The sequence below is a fragment of the Littorina saxatilis genome, linkage group LG10, assembly GCF_037325665.1.
Source record: "Littorina saxatilis isolate snail1 linkage group LG10, US_GU_Lsax_2.0, whole genome shotgun sequence".
NCBI classification, from domain to species: Eukaryota; Metazoa; Mollusca; class Gastropoda; order Littorinimorpha; family Littorinidae; genus Littorina; species Littorina saxatilis.
In genome coordinates this window covers 33,598,552-33,614,509 of record NC_090254.1, presented here as the reverse complement: position 1 = coordinate 33,614,509, position 15,958 = coordinate 33,598,552, and the positions used below count along the sequence as shown (strand labels likewise).

General features: G+C 39.9%; 1 protein-coding gene across 1 annotated transcript in view; it reads right to left on the bottom strand.

Moving 5' to 3' along the window:
• LOC138978637 (multidrug resistance-associated protein 1-like) overlaps positions 1-15,439 on the bottom strand; it is a 109,013-nt gene extending 93,574 nt beyond the window's left edge. The window contains exon 1 of the mRNA XM_070351398.1: positions 15,249-15,439. Coding sequence (XP_070207499.1) covers positions 15,249-15,296 — 48 coding nt within the window. The 5' untranslated portion in view covers positions 15,297-15,439. The remainder of the gene's footprint in view (positions 1-15,248) is intronic.
• Between the last annotated feature and the right edge of the window lie 519 nt (positions 15,440-15,958).

Below are 15,958 nucleotides of genomic sequence, written 5' to 3'. Positions count from 1 at the left end.
TAGGCGTTTTCCCTGTATACCTGTACCTGTTCAAAACGGAATCGAATTTCTAAAAAATGCGAAAAAAAATAGAAAAACATCAAATTCTACCGATGTCGCTAAAGCATCACGTGATTTTCTGTAGCGTTTCGTCGAATCACGCTGAAAATCACGTGATGCTTTAGCGACATCGGTAGAATTTTTTTTGTTTTGAAATTCGATTCCGTTTTGAATTTTTTGGAATAAAAGTTGAAATCGATAACTTAACGAAAGAAAACGCCTACAGGAATTCTATCCACAGGGAATACATCCAATTTGGTCGACATAGACCCCGTCAGCGTTAATGCCGATAACACGGTAACACGAAAGACGTATGTATATATGTATGTTTTTTCATTGTAAAGCGCTTAGAGAACGTCAAGCGCTCTATAAATCTCCCATATTATTATTATTTAAGTTATTGAGACATCCCAGTGCACTAAGGGATTTATAGAGCAAATCGAGAAAATTCATTATTGAACGAAGCGCATAGCGCTGAGTTCAATAATTATTTTCGAGATTTGCTCTATAAATCCCTTAGTGCACTGGGATTGTTTCAATAACGATATTGTCAGTACCGCCATAGAAAAAAGAAGATTCAAAACGCACATTTTGCTACGCGCATTTGAATAGGCATAACTGTGTGGTCAGGTCGTGTACAGTAAGATCTACTTTTGTGTGGGCCGGTGTCTCAAGTGTGTCGTGCTTTCGTCTCACGCATTTTAATTTCTGTTGGTAAATTCCAGTGTAGCGTTAAGCTGAACAGTGATGATCTTTCAGAGATACCTCATTTGAACTTGGAAAAAGGACTGTGCTCTTCATTATTTGCAATTCGAAACCTTCAGTCGAGCTTCGATGGATTGACTGTGCGGAGTGACTCCCCTTGAATTGACTACCCCACGAAGGACTCGACGGTTCGCACATTTTTAAAATAAATGTGGCATATTTCTCGTGTTGTATCTTCACTCATCGGGGAGTCTGATACTAAATATGAACGGTAAGAATGCTCTGAACCCTACACGTATTACATCCCCATCGTTTTTTCGTTCACATTTGCCCAACATGTTAATTTGCTGAGCGGGGTTTATGTCGTCTGCTAGGCAAGAACAATCGAACCACTGCAGTCTGCACTGTCACTGAGTCTGCACGAATGAGCCAGGTAGGCTGGTAATAAGTCTTATAATTATATGGTAAGAACGTTCTGAACCCTACACGTTTTCGATTACGATTGTTCTTGCCTTGAAATAATAATTCCGAAACCATTCATTTACTGAACTGAGGCAGTCGTATTTCAGTGTAGTCTGCTACGTATGACAGAGTCGATCGAATCAGTCTTCCAAATGCTGTGTACGTTATCGGAATAACACTTGTGTTTTCTGTTAGCCGCTGGGAATTGTATGCTAACTCATCATTTGGAAATGTGGATGATAAGCTACATGCCACTAACACGGCATATTATGAGAAGAATCTATGCAAGTCGGCGAAAATGAGATGAAACACAGCGGCTTCTATTTTTAGATCAGTGGCAGCCGCACTGTGGCACAGGCACATGCAATCTGTCAGAAAAAAACCCCACTTCTGCTTTAATTGAGAAGCAGGGAATTTATGGTCATTTGGTATTGTGGAGAATATAAGCTACATGTCATTAATTAATTCTGAGGATGAGAGTACAGTCTCGCTTTGGCAAAGGGCGTAAGAATACGCTCTGTGGAAAAGTTAGCGCACTCCAAGAGTGCGCTAACAGATTTAAGCGCATCGCCATTAGCCAATTAACTGGTTCACATCAGTCATGTGACACCAGTACTTACTGACAATTATTATTATAACACGGGTACAAAGCTCTGAGACGGTGGTAGTGTTCCAGCTCTGAGGGGCCTCTTTATCGCAGCAAAGCCTAGTGTAATGGATTTCCGTAGGATAACACTCTTTGATCGCAGTCGGTGCTCGCAACTGTTATGTAGGAGTCATAGGCAGTGTTCCGGGATCAACATTTGCTTAGAGCTGAAACATCTAGCCGAGCAAACACCTCAGAGCTTGATCATTTCGTGTTTGCACACAGCATACATAATTCACTACTTCCATGCCATCCACTGATAGGAAGTGATAGCGGGTCGCTGGTTCGAATCCGGGCCGTGAATGACACGGGTCAACTTAATGTGCAGACCGGCAGAGACGGTATCCATCTCCCACCCCCGTGTCACCACAGTGGCACATAAAAGACCTCGGTCATTCTGCCATAAGTTCAGATGGCTGATACCACCTAAACACGCATACACTTGTGTATCTCATCTAAAGTCGGGTTAAAACCCGGGAACATGCCCCTAATGGCTTTGCCGTGAGGGCGTAAAACTTAAATTTCTCTCTCTCTAGGAAGTGATCAAAATAGGCTATTCTATCAGCAAGAGTAAATATTTCATCTATACGGGCCTTATCTTGCCCGTTTTGCAAATCGCATTAGAGATGGAACAAACCTAAGCTCCGCCCATTTTTCTTTTGCTCAAGGCTGAAACTGAGATCGTCAAAACGGATTAACTAATTTTGAAAAAAATCCAGGAGCAGCCTGTAACTTTTTTTCGCAAAAAAACATTGCGTTTGCTTTGTTTCAGCTCCACATTGTGGTATCGGTGGTCTCAGTGTATTGAGCATAACCAAGAACATGCACAAAAACTCCACTTTTAGATATGAATTATGATTTATTGCAATATCTATTCATTGAAGCATCTGGTAACTTCTTGTGGTGATACCAAATGCATGTGTGAACGTTACAAACCAAAAAGTAGCGCGGAAAGACTACCTTCTGCAATGTGCCGGATTTACCGAGCACACCGGCATAATGCTAAGTCATCAAATAATAGAAATCGATATGTGTGTGTGTGTGTGTGTGTGGTGTGGTGTCGTGTGTGTGTCTTTGCGTGTCGTGTCATGTCGTGTGTGTGTTTGTACGAGCGTACGAAAGTACGTACGTGCGTGCATGCTTGCGTGTGGGAGTATGTTTTTCAATGACTGTGTCTATATTTCTGTGGCTGTGTGTGCACCGCCATTATTTTTTATCATTGTTTTGGTTGTGGTTACGTACCGTCTCGCCAGGGAAGTTTATGACATTCACCCACTTAGATAACATGCACAAACATTTGTTTGGTCTATTTTATCTCCATAGAATCTAGGTCGCTCTGCACTTCTTTTTTGGACACAGTTCTACTAGGGTCAAATGAAAATGTCAAACGATATCGTATCGTATTTCATTACGAGACACAGTTAACAATGCACCCGTGCGAAATTGAAAACCAGTAAGTCTAAAATAGTCGAGCTCCCTACGACGCAGCTTTGTTCATTCACAAAACCCAGAGGCTCTGTCGTAGCTTAGGCTACATATTATAATGAAGGTCTCTGCAACTCATTATACTATCATTGTCAAACTGAAATCGATACGGTGTTTCAAATGCGGACCGGGAAAACTGTCACCCTACTGACGGGCATTCAACTGTCGTGTTGCACGGAAATAGGGTGGTGTGCTTTCCCCTTTTGCACTGAGACAGGGTGGGGTGCTTTCCCCTTTTGCACTGAGACAGGGTGGGGTGCTGAGAGAGTGAGAGAGAGAGAGAGAGAGAGAGAGAGAGAAAGAGAGAGAGAGAAGGAGAGAGAGGGAGAGAAGGAGAGAGAGGGAGAGAGAGAGAGGAAGTGCGAGAGAGAAAGAGAGAGAGAGAGAAAGAGAGAGAGAGTGTGTGTGTGGGTGTGAGAGAGAGAGAGAGAGAGAGAGAGAGAGAGGGAGGGAGAGAGAGAGAGCGAGAGAGGGAGAGAGAGGGAGGGCCCGGAGAGAGAGAAAGAGAGAGAGAGAGAAAGAGAGAGTGTGCAGAGAAAGAGAGAGAAAGAGAGAGAAACAAAGAGAGAGAGAGAAGAGAAAGAGAGAGAGAGAGAGAGGGGGGGGGGGGAGAGCGAGAGAGAGAGAGAGAGAGAGTGAGAGAGAGAGAGAGAGAAAGACTGAGAGCGAGAGAGAGAGAGAGAGAGAGAGAGAGAGAGAGAGAGAGAGAGAGAGAGAGAGAGAGAGAGAGAGAGGGGGAGGAGAGAGCTGTCAAGTTGAAGTTGTTTCCAAACACTAGGTTTGCGTTGTCAAAGTTGGTGTACGCCTGGTCTGCTCAAATCATCATTAGCTCTATTGCGACCCGGTGCTGCAGTACCAGGTGAGGCTGTGACATTGAGGACAATGGGGTCATGGGGGGCCATTATACGCCAGCGGTTTTCGGCGTCCCGTGTGAAAAACCGGAGCACGAAATAACGACACCAAGAGCAAAGCAAAGTAGGAAAGCGGGGCAATAAAATATAAAATAAATTTAATAATAATAAAACTGCCAAACAAAACTGGAAGATAAATTGTCTACAACACCATTTTCGAGACGTTTTCCAGTGGATTTCCTCTTACGAAATATGAGGAGCATTCGTTTTACTAGTACTACAATAACTGAGACGTTTTCTAGTGGATTTCATCTCAAGAAAATATGAAGAACATTCGTTATACTAGTACCATAACTGAGACGCGCCAGCAGCAAATTTCTTGAAAATGCTTTATATCTAGGCTAATGAAGTGGATGAATTAATGCCCTTTTAGCGGATCATGAAACAAGGGTTAACTCCTTTGATGCTTTGCATTTCAGGCTTTTGGAGCTTTGTGCTAACACGTGTCGGACAATACACATGGAATCTGAAGTCAGTTGAGACATTAGTTGTGTTGTTATGCGACATATCAGAGCGATTTTTAAAAATAATGATGTATCCTGTAAGACAGATACTCTAAAAACGACTTCAAAAACCACGTACTTTTACTGCATCTGAGAAGAATGACACCTACACCGTTTAGCATGACATAACGTCATTGTTAGACAAGATATAGGTGAACGTAACAAAGCTGACTTTTTTGGATAAAATTTGGTTGTTCTTTCCAAAAAGCACACAAAACCTGAGCCGTTTCAGCTTCTTTTTTTTATGATTTTAAAGCGGGAACCTTGCTTTGTGAATTTGATTTTTGGGGGTGTAAGGGTTGTAGGTTCCAATGTATTAACATTACCTGATGTAAAATGAATTTGTTTGCTGAATATGGTAGGAGAATGGATGGCCTTTTGAGTGATATCATTTTGAGTCACACAAATAAACTGTCTAATCATAATGATCTACACAACTTATCTGCCAAGGGTTTTTATGACGAGAAGTGCAGTGCACAGATCAACAGAAGCAGAGGTCGGAATAAATATAGGTTACATCTTAATGGCTCGTATTACCATAGTATCATATCACCGCATCTAAATATGAAAACAGCATAAAAAAACTTCAACCAAAAAGCAAAACAAAAACTGAGCCAAGTTGAATTAAATAGTTTACACATCTCGTCTCAGAGGACATTAAAAATCTTCGACTCAGTTCGCCGTCATGAAAAATCTCGCTAAAGCTAGCGTTTTACATGATCCGCTAACTTTGACCAAGGTTTGTTATAACCACCGAGATTCGGCGTGTAACCTCTGCATCCAATGCAGTAATCACGATATTCTGCAGTGATATAAAAAAATAAAAAAATAAGCCTGGGTTTGTCTCCGTTTTCCTTCAACATTATGAGTTATTTTATGAGCATGGATACACGCTCTTGTGTGCGTGTATTTTTTTGTCCACACAATCACTTATACATTTAAAAAAAACAAAAAACAATTGACCTGCAAAACGTACTACAGTATTACCCCCATTTTGAAAAATTGCATCAGAAGAGGTATAAGTGATCGTACTCTGAATAATATGCAGGTTGAGTGATATTTAAGCGCTGTTTCAAAGTGATTACAAACTGCCACGTCCAAGTATATATAAGTATACCTTCAGAAAGTTTAAAATTATGATACTCTACAAAAACTATTTGCATTCAGACGTAATCGTGTGCGCGTGTTATCAAAGAGGTTTTTTTTTAATCAAAGTTGTTTGCTGACGACACAAGCATGTACCTTGCATTAGAAGATGTAGACAGACGAACCAATATATCAAATCAAAATCTGAATAACATTAGTGAAGGGGCTAATAAATGGAAAGCTAAATTTAACGAGACTAAGACTGATTTGTTAAATATTCAACGTGATTTAATCCCTCTCAACCCTTGTTTTTCAACAATGTTTTTTTTTTTTTTTTTACAGAAAGTAGATCAACACAAACACCTTGAAGTGATTTTACCGAGTACCTGCAAGTGGGATGCCCACATCAAAAGTAGAGTCAAAAAAACGAATTTACGATTTTATCAATGTAGACGAAGTCGAAAAAGTTTGGAAATAATGTATGTCTTTTATTTTACCGCATTTTGATTAGGCAGATGTTGTCTGGGATAACTGCACTAAAATAATGGCAGATGCTTTAGAAAAATGACGCTTAGAAGCATTACGAATAATAAATAATTGGTAGAGTTAAAGGTACTAGCCATGCAAAACTCTATGAGGAAAGTGGGCTATGCAGCCTTGAAGAAGGAAGGACATGGTTTTTATAAGATGGTACATAATAAATGCCCCGGTATTTTGTGAATGTATTGCCCCCTCTTGTATCTGATATAAATCCGTATCACAGACGAAGACCGTTAGAAAGATCTGTGCCTAGAACAGAATTATTTCCAAACCTCCTTTATTCCGAAAACGACTGTTCTGTGGAACGACTTACCAGACAATATTAAAATGACCACATCTTTGAGCGAGTTTAACTTTTTGTGGTTCAATGTTGATTCTAAAGTACCATGTCATTATTATTTTGGAGAAATATTTAAACACGTCCATCGGTGCAGATTACGTATTGGTATTCATGAGTGATTTCAATTCTGATTTATGTAAGCGGCACCTTATAATGATTGGCCCCAATGCGAGTGCGGTTTACCTAGAGACTGCTGAACCTTATTTGTTATAAATATTGTCCCTTGTATCGATGATTATAATTTTATCGAAATACTATTGAAAGGCATGATTATACTTTTATCGAAATATTATTGAAAGGCATCCCGCAATATTCCAAAACTGTTAACCAGACCATATTTGTAATTGTACACGACTTTATTAGACAGACGGGCAGGTTCCGTAAATGAGCCTCTACATTTAATCTCAATATGTTTATTTGACACTGTGGTGTGACATGTGCTGCCTGATCAATTGTTCTTGATTTCTGTTCTCATTTATTTTGCTGTTGTTTTGATTTATTAATTACGCCTCGATTTGTGTGCACATCTAGTGACATTTTCCCTTATCACTAAACGTATTAACCCTGTGTTTGTGTCTTCTGTGACTCGATTTGTGTGCACATCTAGTAACATTTTTCCTTATCACTAAACGTATTAACCCTGTGTTTGTGTCTTCTGTGCCTCGATTTGTGTGCACATCTAGTGACATTTTCCCCCATCACTAAGCGTATTAACCCTGTGTTTGTGTCTTCTGTGCCTCGATTTGTGTGTACATCTAGTGACATTTTCCCCCATCACTAAACGTATTAACCCTGTGTTTGTGTCTTCTGTGCCTCGATTTGTGTGTACATCTAGTGACATTTTCCTTTATCACTAAACGTATTAACCCTGTGTTTGTGTCTTCTGTGCCTCGATTTGTGTGTACATCTAGTGACATTTTCCCTTATCACTAAACGTATTAACCCTGTGTTTGTGTCTTCTGTGCCTCGATTTATGTGTACATCTAGTGACATTTTCCCCCATCACTAAACGTATTAACCCTGTGTTTGTGTCTTCTGTGCCTCGATTTGTGTGTACATCTAGTGACATTTTCCCTTATCACTAAACGTATTAACCCTGTGTTTGTGTCTTCTGTGCCTCGATTTGTGTGTACATCTAGTGACATTTTCCCCCATCACTAAGCGTATTAACCCTGTGTTTGTGTCTTCTGTGCCTCGATTTGTGTGTACATCTAGTGACATTTTCCCTTATCACTAAAGTAAACGTATTAACCCTGTGTTTGTGTCTTCTGTGCCTCGATTTGTGTGTACATCTAGTGACATTTTCCTTTATCACTAAACGTATTAACCCTGTGTTTGTGTCTTCTGTGCCTCGATTTGTGTGTACATCTAGTGACATTTTCCCCCATCACTAAACGTATTAACCCTGTGTTTGTGTCTTCTGTGCCTCGATTTATGTGTACATCTAGTGACATTTTCCCCCATCACTAAACGTATAAACCCTGTGTTTGTGTCTTCTGTGCCTCGATTTGTGTGTACATCTAGTGACATTTTCCCTTATCACTAAACGTATTAACCCTGTGTTTGTGTCTTCTGTGCCTCGATTTGCGTGTACATCTAGTGACATTTTCCCTTATCACTAAACGTATTAACCCTGTGTTTGTGTCTCCTGTGCCTCGATTTGTGTGCACATCTAGTGACATTTTACCTTATCACTAAACGTATTAACCCTGTGTTTGTGTCTTCTGTGCCTCGATTTGTGTGCACATCTAGTGACATTTTCCCTTATTACTAAACGTATTAACCCTGTGTTTGTGTCTTCTGTGCCTCGATTTGTGTGGACATCTAGTGACATTTTCCCTTATCACTAAACGTATTAACCGTGTGTTTGTGTCTTCTGTGCCTCGATTTGTGTGCACATCTAGTGACATTTTCCCTTATCACTAAACGTATTAACCCTGTGTTTGTGTCTTCTGTGCCTCGATTTGTGTGTACATCTGGTGACATTTTCCCCCATCACTAAACGTATTAACCCTGTGTTTGTGTCTTCTGTGCCTCGATTTGTGTGTACATCTAGTGACATTTTCCCTTATCACTAAACGTATTAACCCTGTGTTTGTGTCTTCTGTGCCTCGATTTGTGTGCACATCTAGTGACATTTTCCCTTATCACTAAACGTATTAACCCTGTGTTTGTGTCTTCTGTGCCTCGATTTGTGTGTACATCTAGTGACATTTTCCCCCATCACTAAACGTATTAACCCTGTGTTTGTGTCTTCTGTGCCTCGATTTGTGTGTACATCTAGTGACATTTTCCCTTATCACTAAACGTATTAACCCTGTGTTTGTGTCTTCTGTGCCTCGATTTGTGTGCACATCTAGTGACATTTTCCCTTATCACTAAACGTATTAACCCTGTGTTTGTGTCTTCTGTGCCTCGATTTGTGTGTACATCTAGTGACATTTTCCCCCATCACTAAACGTATTAACCCTGTGTTTGTGTCTTCTGTGCCTCGATTTGTGTGCACATCTAGTGACATTTTCCCTTATCACTAAACGTATTAACCCTGTGTTTGTGTCTTCTGTGCCTCGATTTGTGTGTACATCTAGTGACATTTTCGCTTATCACTAAACGTATTAACCCTGTGTTTGTGTCTTCTGTGCCTCGATTTGTGTGCACATCTAGTGACATTTTCCCCCATCACTAAGCGTATTAACCCTGTTTTTGTGTCTTCTGTGCCTCGATTTGTGTGTACATCTGGTGACATTTTCCCCCATCACTAAACGTATTAACCCTGTGTTTTTGTCTTCTGTGCCTCGATTTGTGTGTACATCTAGTGACATTTTCCCTTATCACTAAGCGTATTAACCCTGTGTTTGTGTCTTCTGTGCCTCGATTTGTGTGTACATCTAGTGACATTTTCCCCCATCACTAAACGTATTAACCCTGTGTTTGTGTCTTCTGTGCCTCGATTTGTGTGTACATCTAGTGACATTTTCCCTTATCACTAAACGTATTAACCCTGTGTTTGTGTCTTCTGTGCCTCGATTTGTGTGCACATCTAGTGACATTTTACCTTATCACTAAACGTATTAACCCTGTGTTTGTGTCTTCTGTGCCTCGATTTGTGTGTACATCTAGTGACATTTTACCTTATCACTAAACGTATTAACCGTGTGTTTGTGTCTTCTGTGCCTCGATTTGTGTGCACATCTAGTGACATTTTCCCTTATTACTAAACGTATTAACCCTGTGTTTGTGTCTTCTGTGCCTCGATTTGTGTGGACATCTAGTGACATTTTCCCTTATCACTAAACGTATTAACCCTGTGTTTGTGTCTTCTGTGCCTCGATTTTGTGTGCACATCTAGTGACATTTTCCCTTATCACTAAACGTATTAACCCTGTTTTTGTGTCTTCTGTGCCTCGATTTGTGTGTACATCTGGTGACATTTTCCCCCATCACTAAACGTATTAACCCTGTGTTTGTGTCTTCTGTGCCTCGATTTGTGTGTACATCTAGTGACATTTTCCCTTATCACTAAACGTATTAACCCTGTGTTTGTGTCTTCTGTGCCTCGATTTGTGTGCACATCTAGTGACATTTTCCCTTATCACTAAACGTATTAACCCTGTGTTTGTGTCTTCTGTGCCTCGATTTGTGTGCACATCTAGTGACATTTTCCCTTATCACTAAACGTATTAACCCTGTGTTTGTGTCTTCTGTGCCTCGATTTGTGAGTACATCTAGTGACATTTTCCCCCATCACTAAACGTATTAACCCTGTGTTTGTGTCTTCTGTGCCTCGATTTGTGTGCACATCTAGTGACATTTTCCCTTATCACTAAACGTATTAACCCTGTGTTTGTGTCTTCTGTGCCTCGATTTGTGTGTACATCTAGTGACATTTTCCCCCATCACTAAACGTATTAACCCTGTGTTTGTGTCTTCTGTGCCTCGATTTGTGTGCACATCTAGTGACATTTTCCCTTATCACTAAACGTATTAACCCTGTGTTTGTGTCTTCTGTGCTTCGATTTGTGTGTACATCTAGTGACATTTTCGCTTATCACTAAACGTATTAACACTGTGTTTGTGTCTTCTGTGCCTCGATTTGTGTGCACATCTAGTGACATTTTCCCTTATCACTAAACGTATTAACCCTGTGTTTGTGTCTTCTGTGCCTCGATTTGTGTGTACATCTAGTGACATTTTCCCTTATCACTAAACGTATTAACCCTGTGTTTGTGTCTTCTGTGCCTCGATTTGTGTGCACATCTAGTGACATTTTCCCTCACCACTAAACGTATTAACCCTGTGTTTGTGTCTTCTGTGCCTCGATTTGTGTGCACATCTAGTGACATTTTCCCTCACCACTAAACGTATTAACCCTGTGTTTGTGTCTTCTGTGCCTCGATTTGTGTGCACATCTAGTGACATTTTCCCTTATCACTAAACGTCTTAACCCTATGTTTGTGTCTTTTGTGCACTTATTATTACTGAAATTAGATTCACTCTTTCCAAATATTGGCGCTCCAAGTCTTCTTCATCTTATTCTTTTTCCATTATACTTATTTTATACTTATTGTTTGTTCTCTCGTTGTCCCATTTAAAAAAAAAAGAAGTTGGTGTTAAATCACCTTCTGCATTACCACACCGATCCCGTTTCTGATTTTTTCATGTTTTTGTATCTTGCTTTTCTGTTGGTTTTTGTATCTTGCTTTTCTGTTGGTTTTTGTGTCTTGCTTTTCTGTTGGTTTCTGTGTCTTGCTTTTCTGTTGGTTTTTGTATCTTGCTTTTCTGTTGGTTTTTGTATCTTGCTTTTCTGTTGGTTTTTGTGTCTTGCTTTTCTGTTGGTTTCTGTATCTTGCTTTTCTGTTGGTTTTTGTATCTTGCTTTTCTGTTGGTTTCTGTATCTTGCTTTTCTGTTGGTTTTTGTGTCTTGCTTTTCTGTTGGTTTCTGTATCTTGCTTTTCTGTTGGTTTTTGTGTCTTGCTTTTCTGTTGGTTTTTGTATCTTGCTTTTCTGTTGGTTTTTGTATCTTGCTTTTCTGTTGGTTTTTGTGTCTTGCTTTTCTGTTGGTTTTTGTGTCTTGCTTTTCTGTTGGTTTTTGTGTCTTGCTTTTCTGTTGGTTTTTGTGTCTTGCTTTTCTGTTGGTTTCTGTATCTTGCTTTTCTGTTGGTTTTTATATTTAGTCAAGTTTTGACTAAATATTTTAACATCGAGGGGGAATCGAAACGAGGGTATGGTGTATGTGCGTGTGTCTGTGTGTGTGTCTGTGTGTGTGTGTAGAGCGATTCAGACTAAACTACTGGACCGATCTTTATGAAATTTGACATGAGAGTTCCTGGGTATGAAATCCCCGAACGTTTTTTTCATTTTTTTGATAAATGTCTTTGATGACGTCATATCCGGCTTTTCGTGAAAGTTGAGGCGGCACTGTCACGCCCTCATTTTTCAACCAAATTGGTTGAAATTTTGGTCAAGTAATCTTCGACGAAGCCCGGGGTTCGGTATTGCATTTCAGCTTGGTGGCTTAAAAATTAATTTATGACTTTGGTCATTAAAAATCGGAAAATTGTAAAAAAAAATAAAAATTTATAAAACGATCCAAATTTACGTTTATCTTATTCTCCATCATTTGCTGATTCCAAAAACATATAAATATGTTATATTCGGATTAAAAACAAGCTCTGAAAATTAAATATATAAAAATTATTATCAAAATTTTTTTTTCGAAATCAATTTAAAAACACTTTCATCTTATTCCTTGTCGGTTCCTGATTCCAAAAACATATAGATATGATATGTTTGGATTAAAAACACGCTCAGAAAGTTAAAACAAAGAGAGGTACAGAAAAGCGTGCTATCCTTCTTAGCGCAACTACTACCCCGCTCTTCTTGTCAATTTCACTGCCTTTGCCATGAGCGGTGGACTGACGATGCTACGAGTATACGGTCTTGCTGAAAAAGGGCAGCTACTTGACTAAATATTGTATTTTCGCCTTACGCGACTTGTTGTATCTTGCTTTTCTGTTGGGTTTTGTGTCTTGCTTTTCTGTTGGTTTCTGTATCTTGCTTTTCTGTTGGTTTTTGTATCTTGCTTTTCTGTTGGGTTTTGTGTCTTGCTTTTCTGTTGGTTTCTGTATCTTGCTTTTCTGTTGGTTTTTGTATCTTGCTTTTCTGTTGGTTTTTGTGTCTTGCTTTTCTGTTGGTTTTTGTATCTTGCTTTTCTGTTGGTTTTTGTGTCTTGCTTTTCTTTTGGTTTTTGTATCTTGCTTTTCTGTTGGTTTTTGGCTCACGTAAGTGTAGCCTATGCGATGCTAACTTTTGTCTGTCTGTGCGTGCGTGCGTGCGTGCGTGTGCGATAGAAACTTTAACATTTGACTGAACACCGAAATACTAATTTTACCGGGTTATTATCCAAGCAACAGCTTCAAAGTATTGAAGCAATGATCAACATTTCGTCGGCACGTATGTAGATAAAGTGTGTATCCAAAGAAAACGGGTGGTGGTTTTTTTTTGGGGGGGGTAAAAACAGGTGACTGGTTTGTGTTGTGTGTGGTATGTAGACCAGGTCAGGGGTCAAGGTTAGGTCAGATCGCGTGAAGGATTGTGGTATAGATTCACTTCTTAGTTCTAACCGAGCTGCATTCGCCGATTCGGGGAAGACGATTTCACATTTTTCGGTTTCGTAGCGGCTCCAGAAAAAATAGATAAAGAAGATACCAAAGGAGATTTCCTACAGGTTGATCTGCACAGCGTGTTTTCAGTGTTTGCGCGAGGAAGCGCTGTCGAAAGGGCAGTGTCGATCTCAGTGGCAGTCGTGTCCCCGTAAGTAGGCTACAGACAGACAGATCTAGATCTAGCGTCTCCCACTCTTGCACCGTGTCTATGCTTACTGTGTGTGTGTATGTGTGACGGAGTGATTGAGTTTGTGTTACTGTTTGTCGATTTCTTACGGGAGCCTTGAAGGCTTCGCCTCTTGTTGTATCTTGCTTTTCTTTTGTTTTTGTTTTCTGAAATATGAGTATTTCATCATGCTCACCACTGTTATTTTTTCACTAGGATTACTTAAAATAAGCACTATGCTTGAGTTAGAAATCCTAAATGCTATATATTGTTTATGTCATGATACAAATAGAATAAGGTCTTGTTTAAAACGGAGATGGAACAAAATAGCGCCGGCTACAATTTATTAATTGTATAATTATTATTGGAAATGAAGGACTGAATTGGCAAACGATAATTTAGTAATGTAATACGTCCTCGTAGGCTTCTTTCTCCAGTGTGATGCAAGTTTAAAGAAATGTTTTGTTCGCATGGTAATGACAAATGTCGAATCATTATTACTGTGGAGAAGAAAAGAAAGAACACAAGAAGAACAAACAAGTCGCGTAAGGCGAAATTACTACATTTAGTCAAGCTGTGGAACTCACAGAATGAAACTGAACGTAGTCCGCCGCTAGTGCAAAAGGCAGGGAAAGTGACGAGCCTGTTTGGCGCGGTAGCGATTGCGCTGTGCTTCATAGCACGCTTTACTGTACCTCTCTTCGTTTTACCTTTCTGAGCGTGTTTTTAATCCAAACATATCATATCTATATGTTTTTGGAATCAGGAACCCACAAGGAATAAGATGAAATTGTTTTTAAATCGATTTCGGAAATTTTATTTTATTAATAATTTTTATATTTTTTAATTTTCAGAGCTTGTTTTTAATCCGAATATAACATATTTATATGTTTTTGGAATCAGAAAATGATGAAGAATAAGATGAACGTAAATTTGGATCGTTTTAAAAACAAATTTTGTTTTTACAATTTTCAGATTTTTAATGGCCACCAAGCTGAAATGCAATACCGAAGTCCGGCCTTCGTCGAAGATTGCTTGGCCAAAATTTCAATCAATTTGATTGAAAAATGAGGGTGTGACAGTGCCGCCTCAACTTTTACAAAAAGCCGGATATGACGTCATCAAAGGTATCTATCGAAAAAAAGAAAAAAACGTCCGGGGATACCATTCCCAGGAACTCCCATATCAAATTTCATAAAGATCGGTTCAGTAGTTTAGTCTGAATCGCTCTACACACACACACACACACACACACACAGACAGACAGACAGACAGACAGACAGACACACACACACACACACACACACACACACACACACACACACATACACCACGACCCTCGTCTCGATTCCCCCCTCTACGTTAAAACATTTAGTCAAAACTTGACTAAATGTAAATATGAAAGGAGGAAAGAAAGAAACCAGAAAAATGAAGAAAAATATGCAGTAGTAGGTGAAAATGAACGGAACTGGAGACAAAGAACGAAATAAAGACAGACAGAAAAAGAAAGAGAGAAAGACAAACACAAACGCACGCACGCACGCACGCACGCACACACACACACACACACACACACACACACACACACACACACACACACACACACCCACACACACACACACACATAAATACAGATATAAAGACTTGTACACCCTCCCCCCCCCCCCCCAACCCATCTCCCATAACTCAGAAAAACTTACCCATAACGGAGATTCTCCACAAAACGACTCCTCGCCTGCAGCAGACATGGTCACCTTGGAGTCTTTCGCCGGACTAATCTCATGCGGTCAAACCACGTCTATGCAACTTTAGACCACCGCGACAGAGACACTCACTCGCGCCTATCCATCAGCCGTATGCGCAGCCAACCCCCAACCCTGATCGCGTCCGATATTTCGGACAATTATATAAGTAGCACTTTTTCTTTTGAAAAGGGGGTGTCTCCAAAAATGGGTGCTGAGCCCCCATTCTGATCGCGCCCGAGAGACAAAAATGCCGATGCAGCATGTTTTCTTTTAAAGGGGCAGTCTCCGAACATTACAGTGTTCTAGATGATCGAACGTGTAGCAAAGACCTGTACGTGTACGTGTAGATATTGCGTCAACCGTGACTCACTTGTTTCTCCACTGTTCCAAATCATACGTTTTTTTTGCTCCCACCAAGACTGCAGATCTTGGCAAACGCGTGACGTAAAAACTGAATTTGAGGACGTTACCCGTACACGTTCCCGTACACGTGCTGAAAAGTGCCACATCGATAGAAAACAAACATGCTTACATTTTTTTGGTTTTTAAAGCGGCAATCTCCGAACATGGGTGCTTAAACTTCACACTAAACGCTTCCGAGAGAAAACAAATGCTGACCGTTTGATATTAATGTTTTCTTTTGTTTCGTTCATGGGCTGAAATTT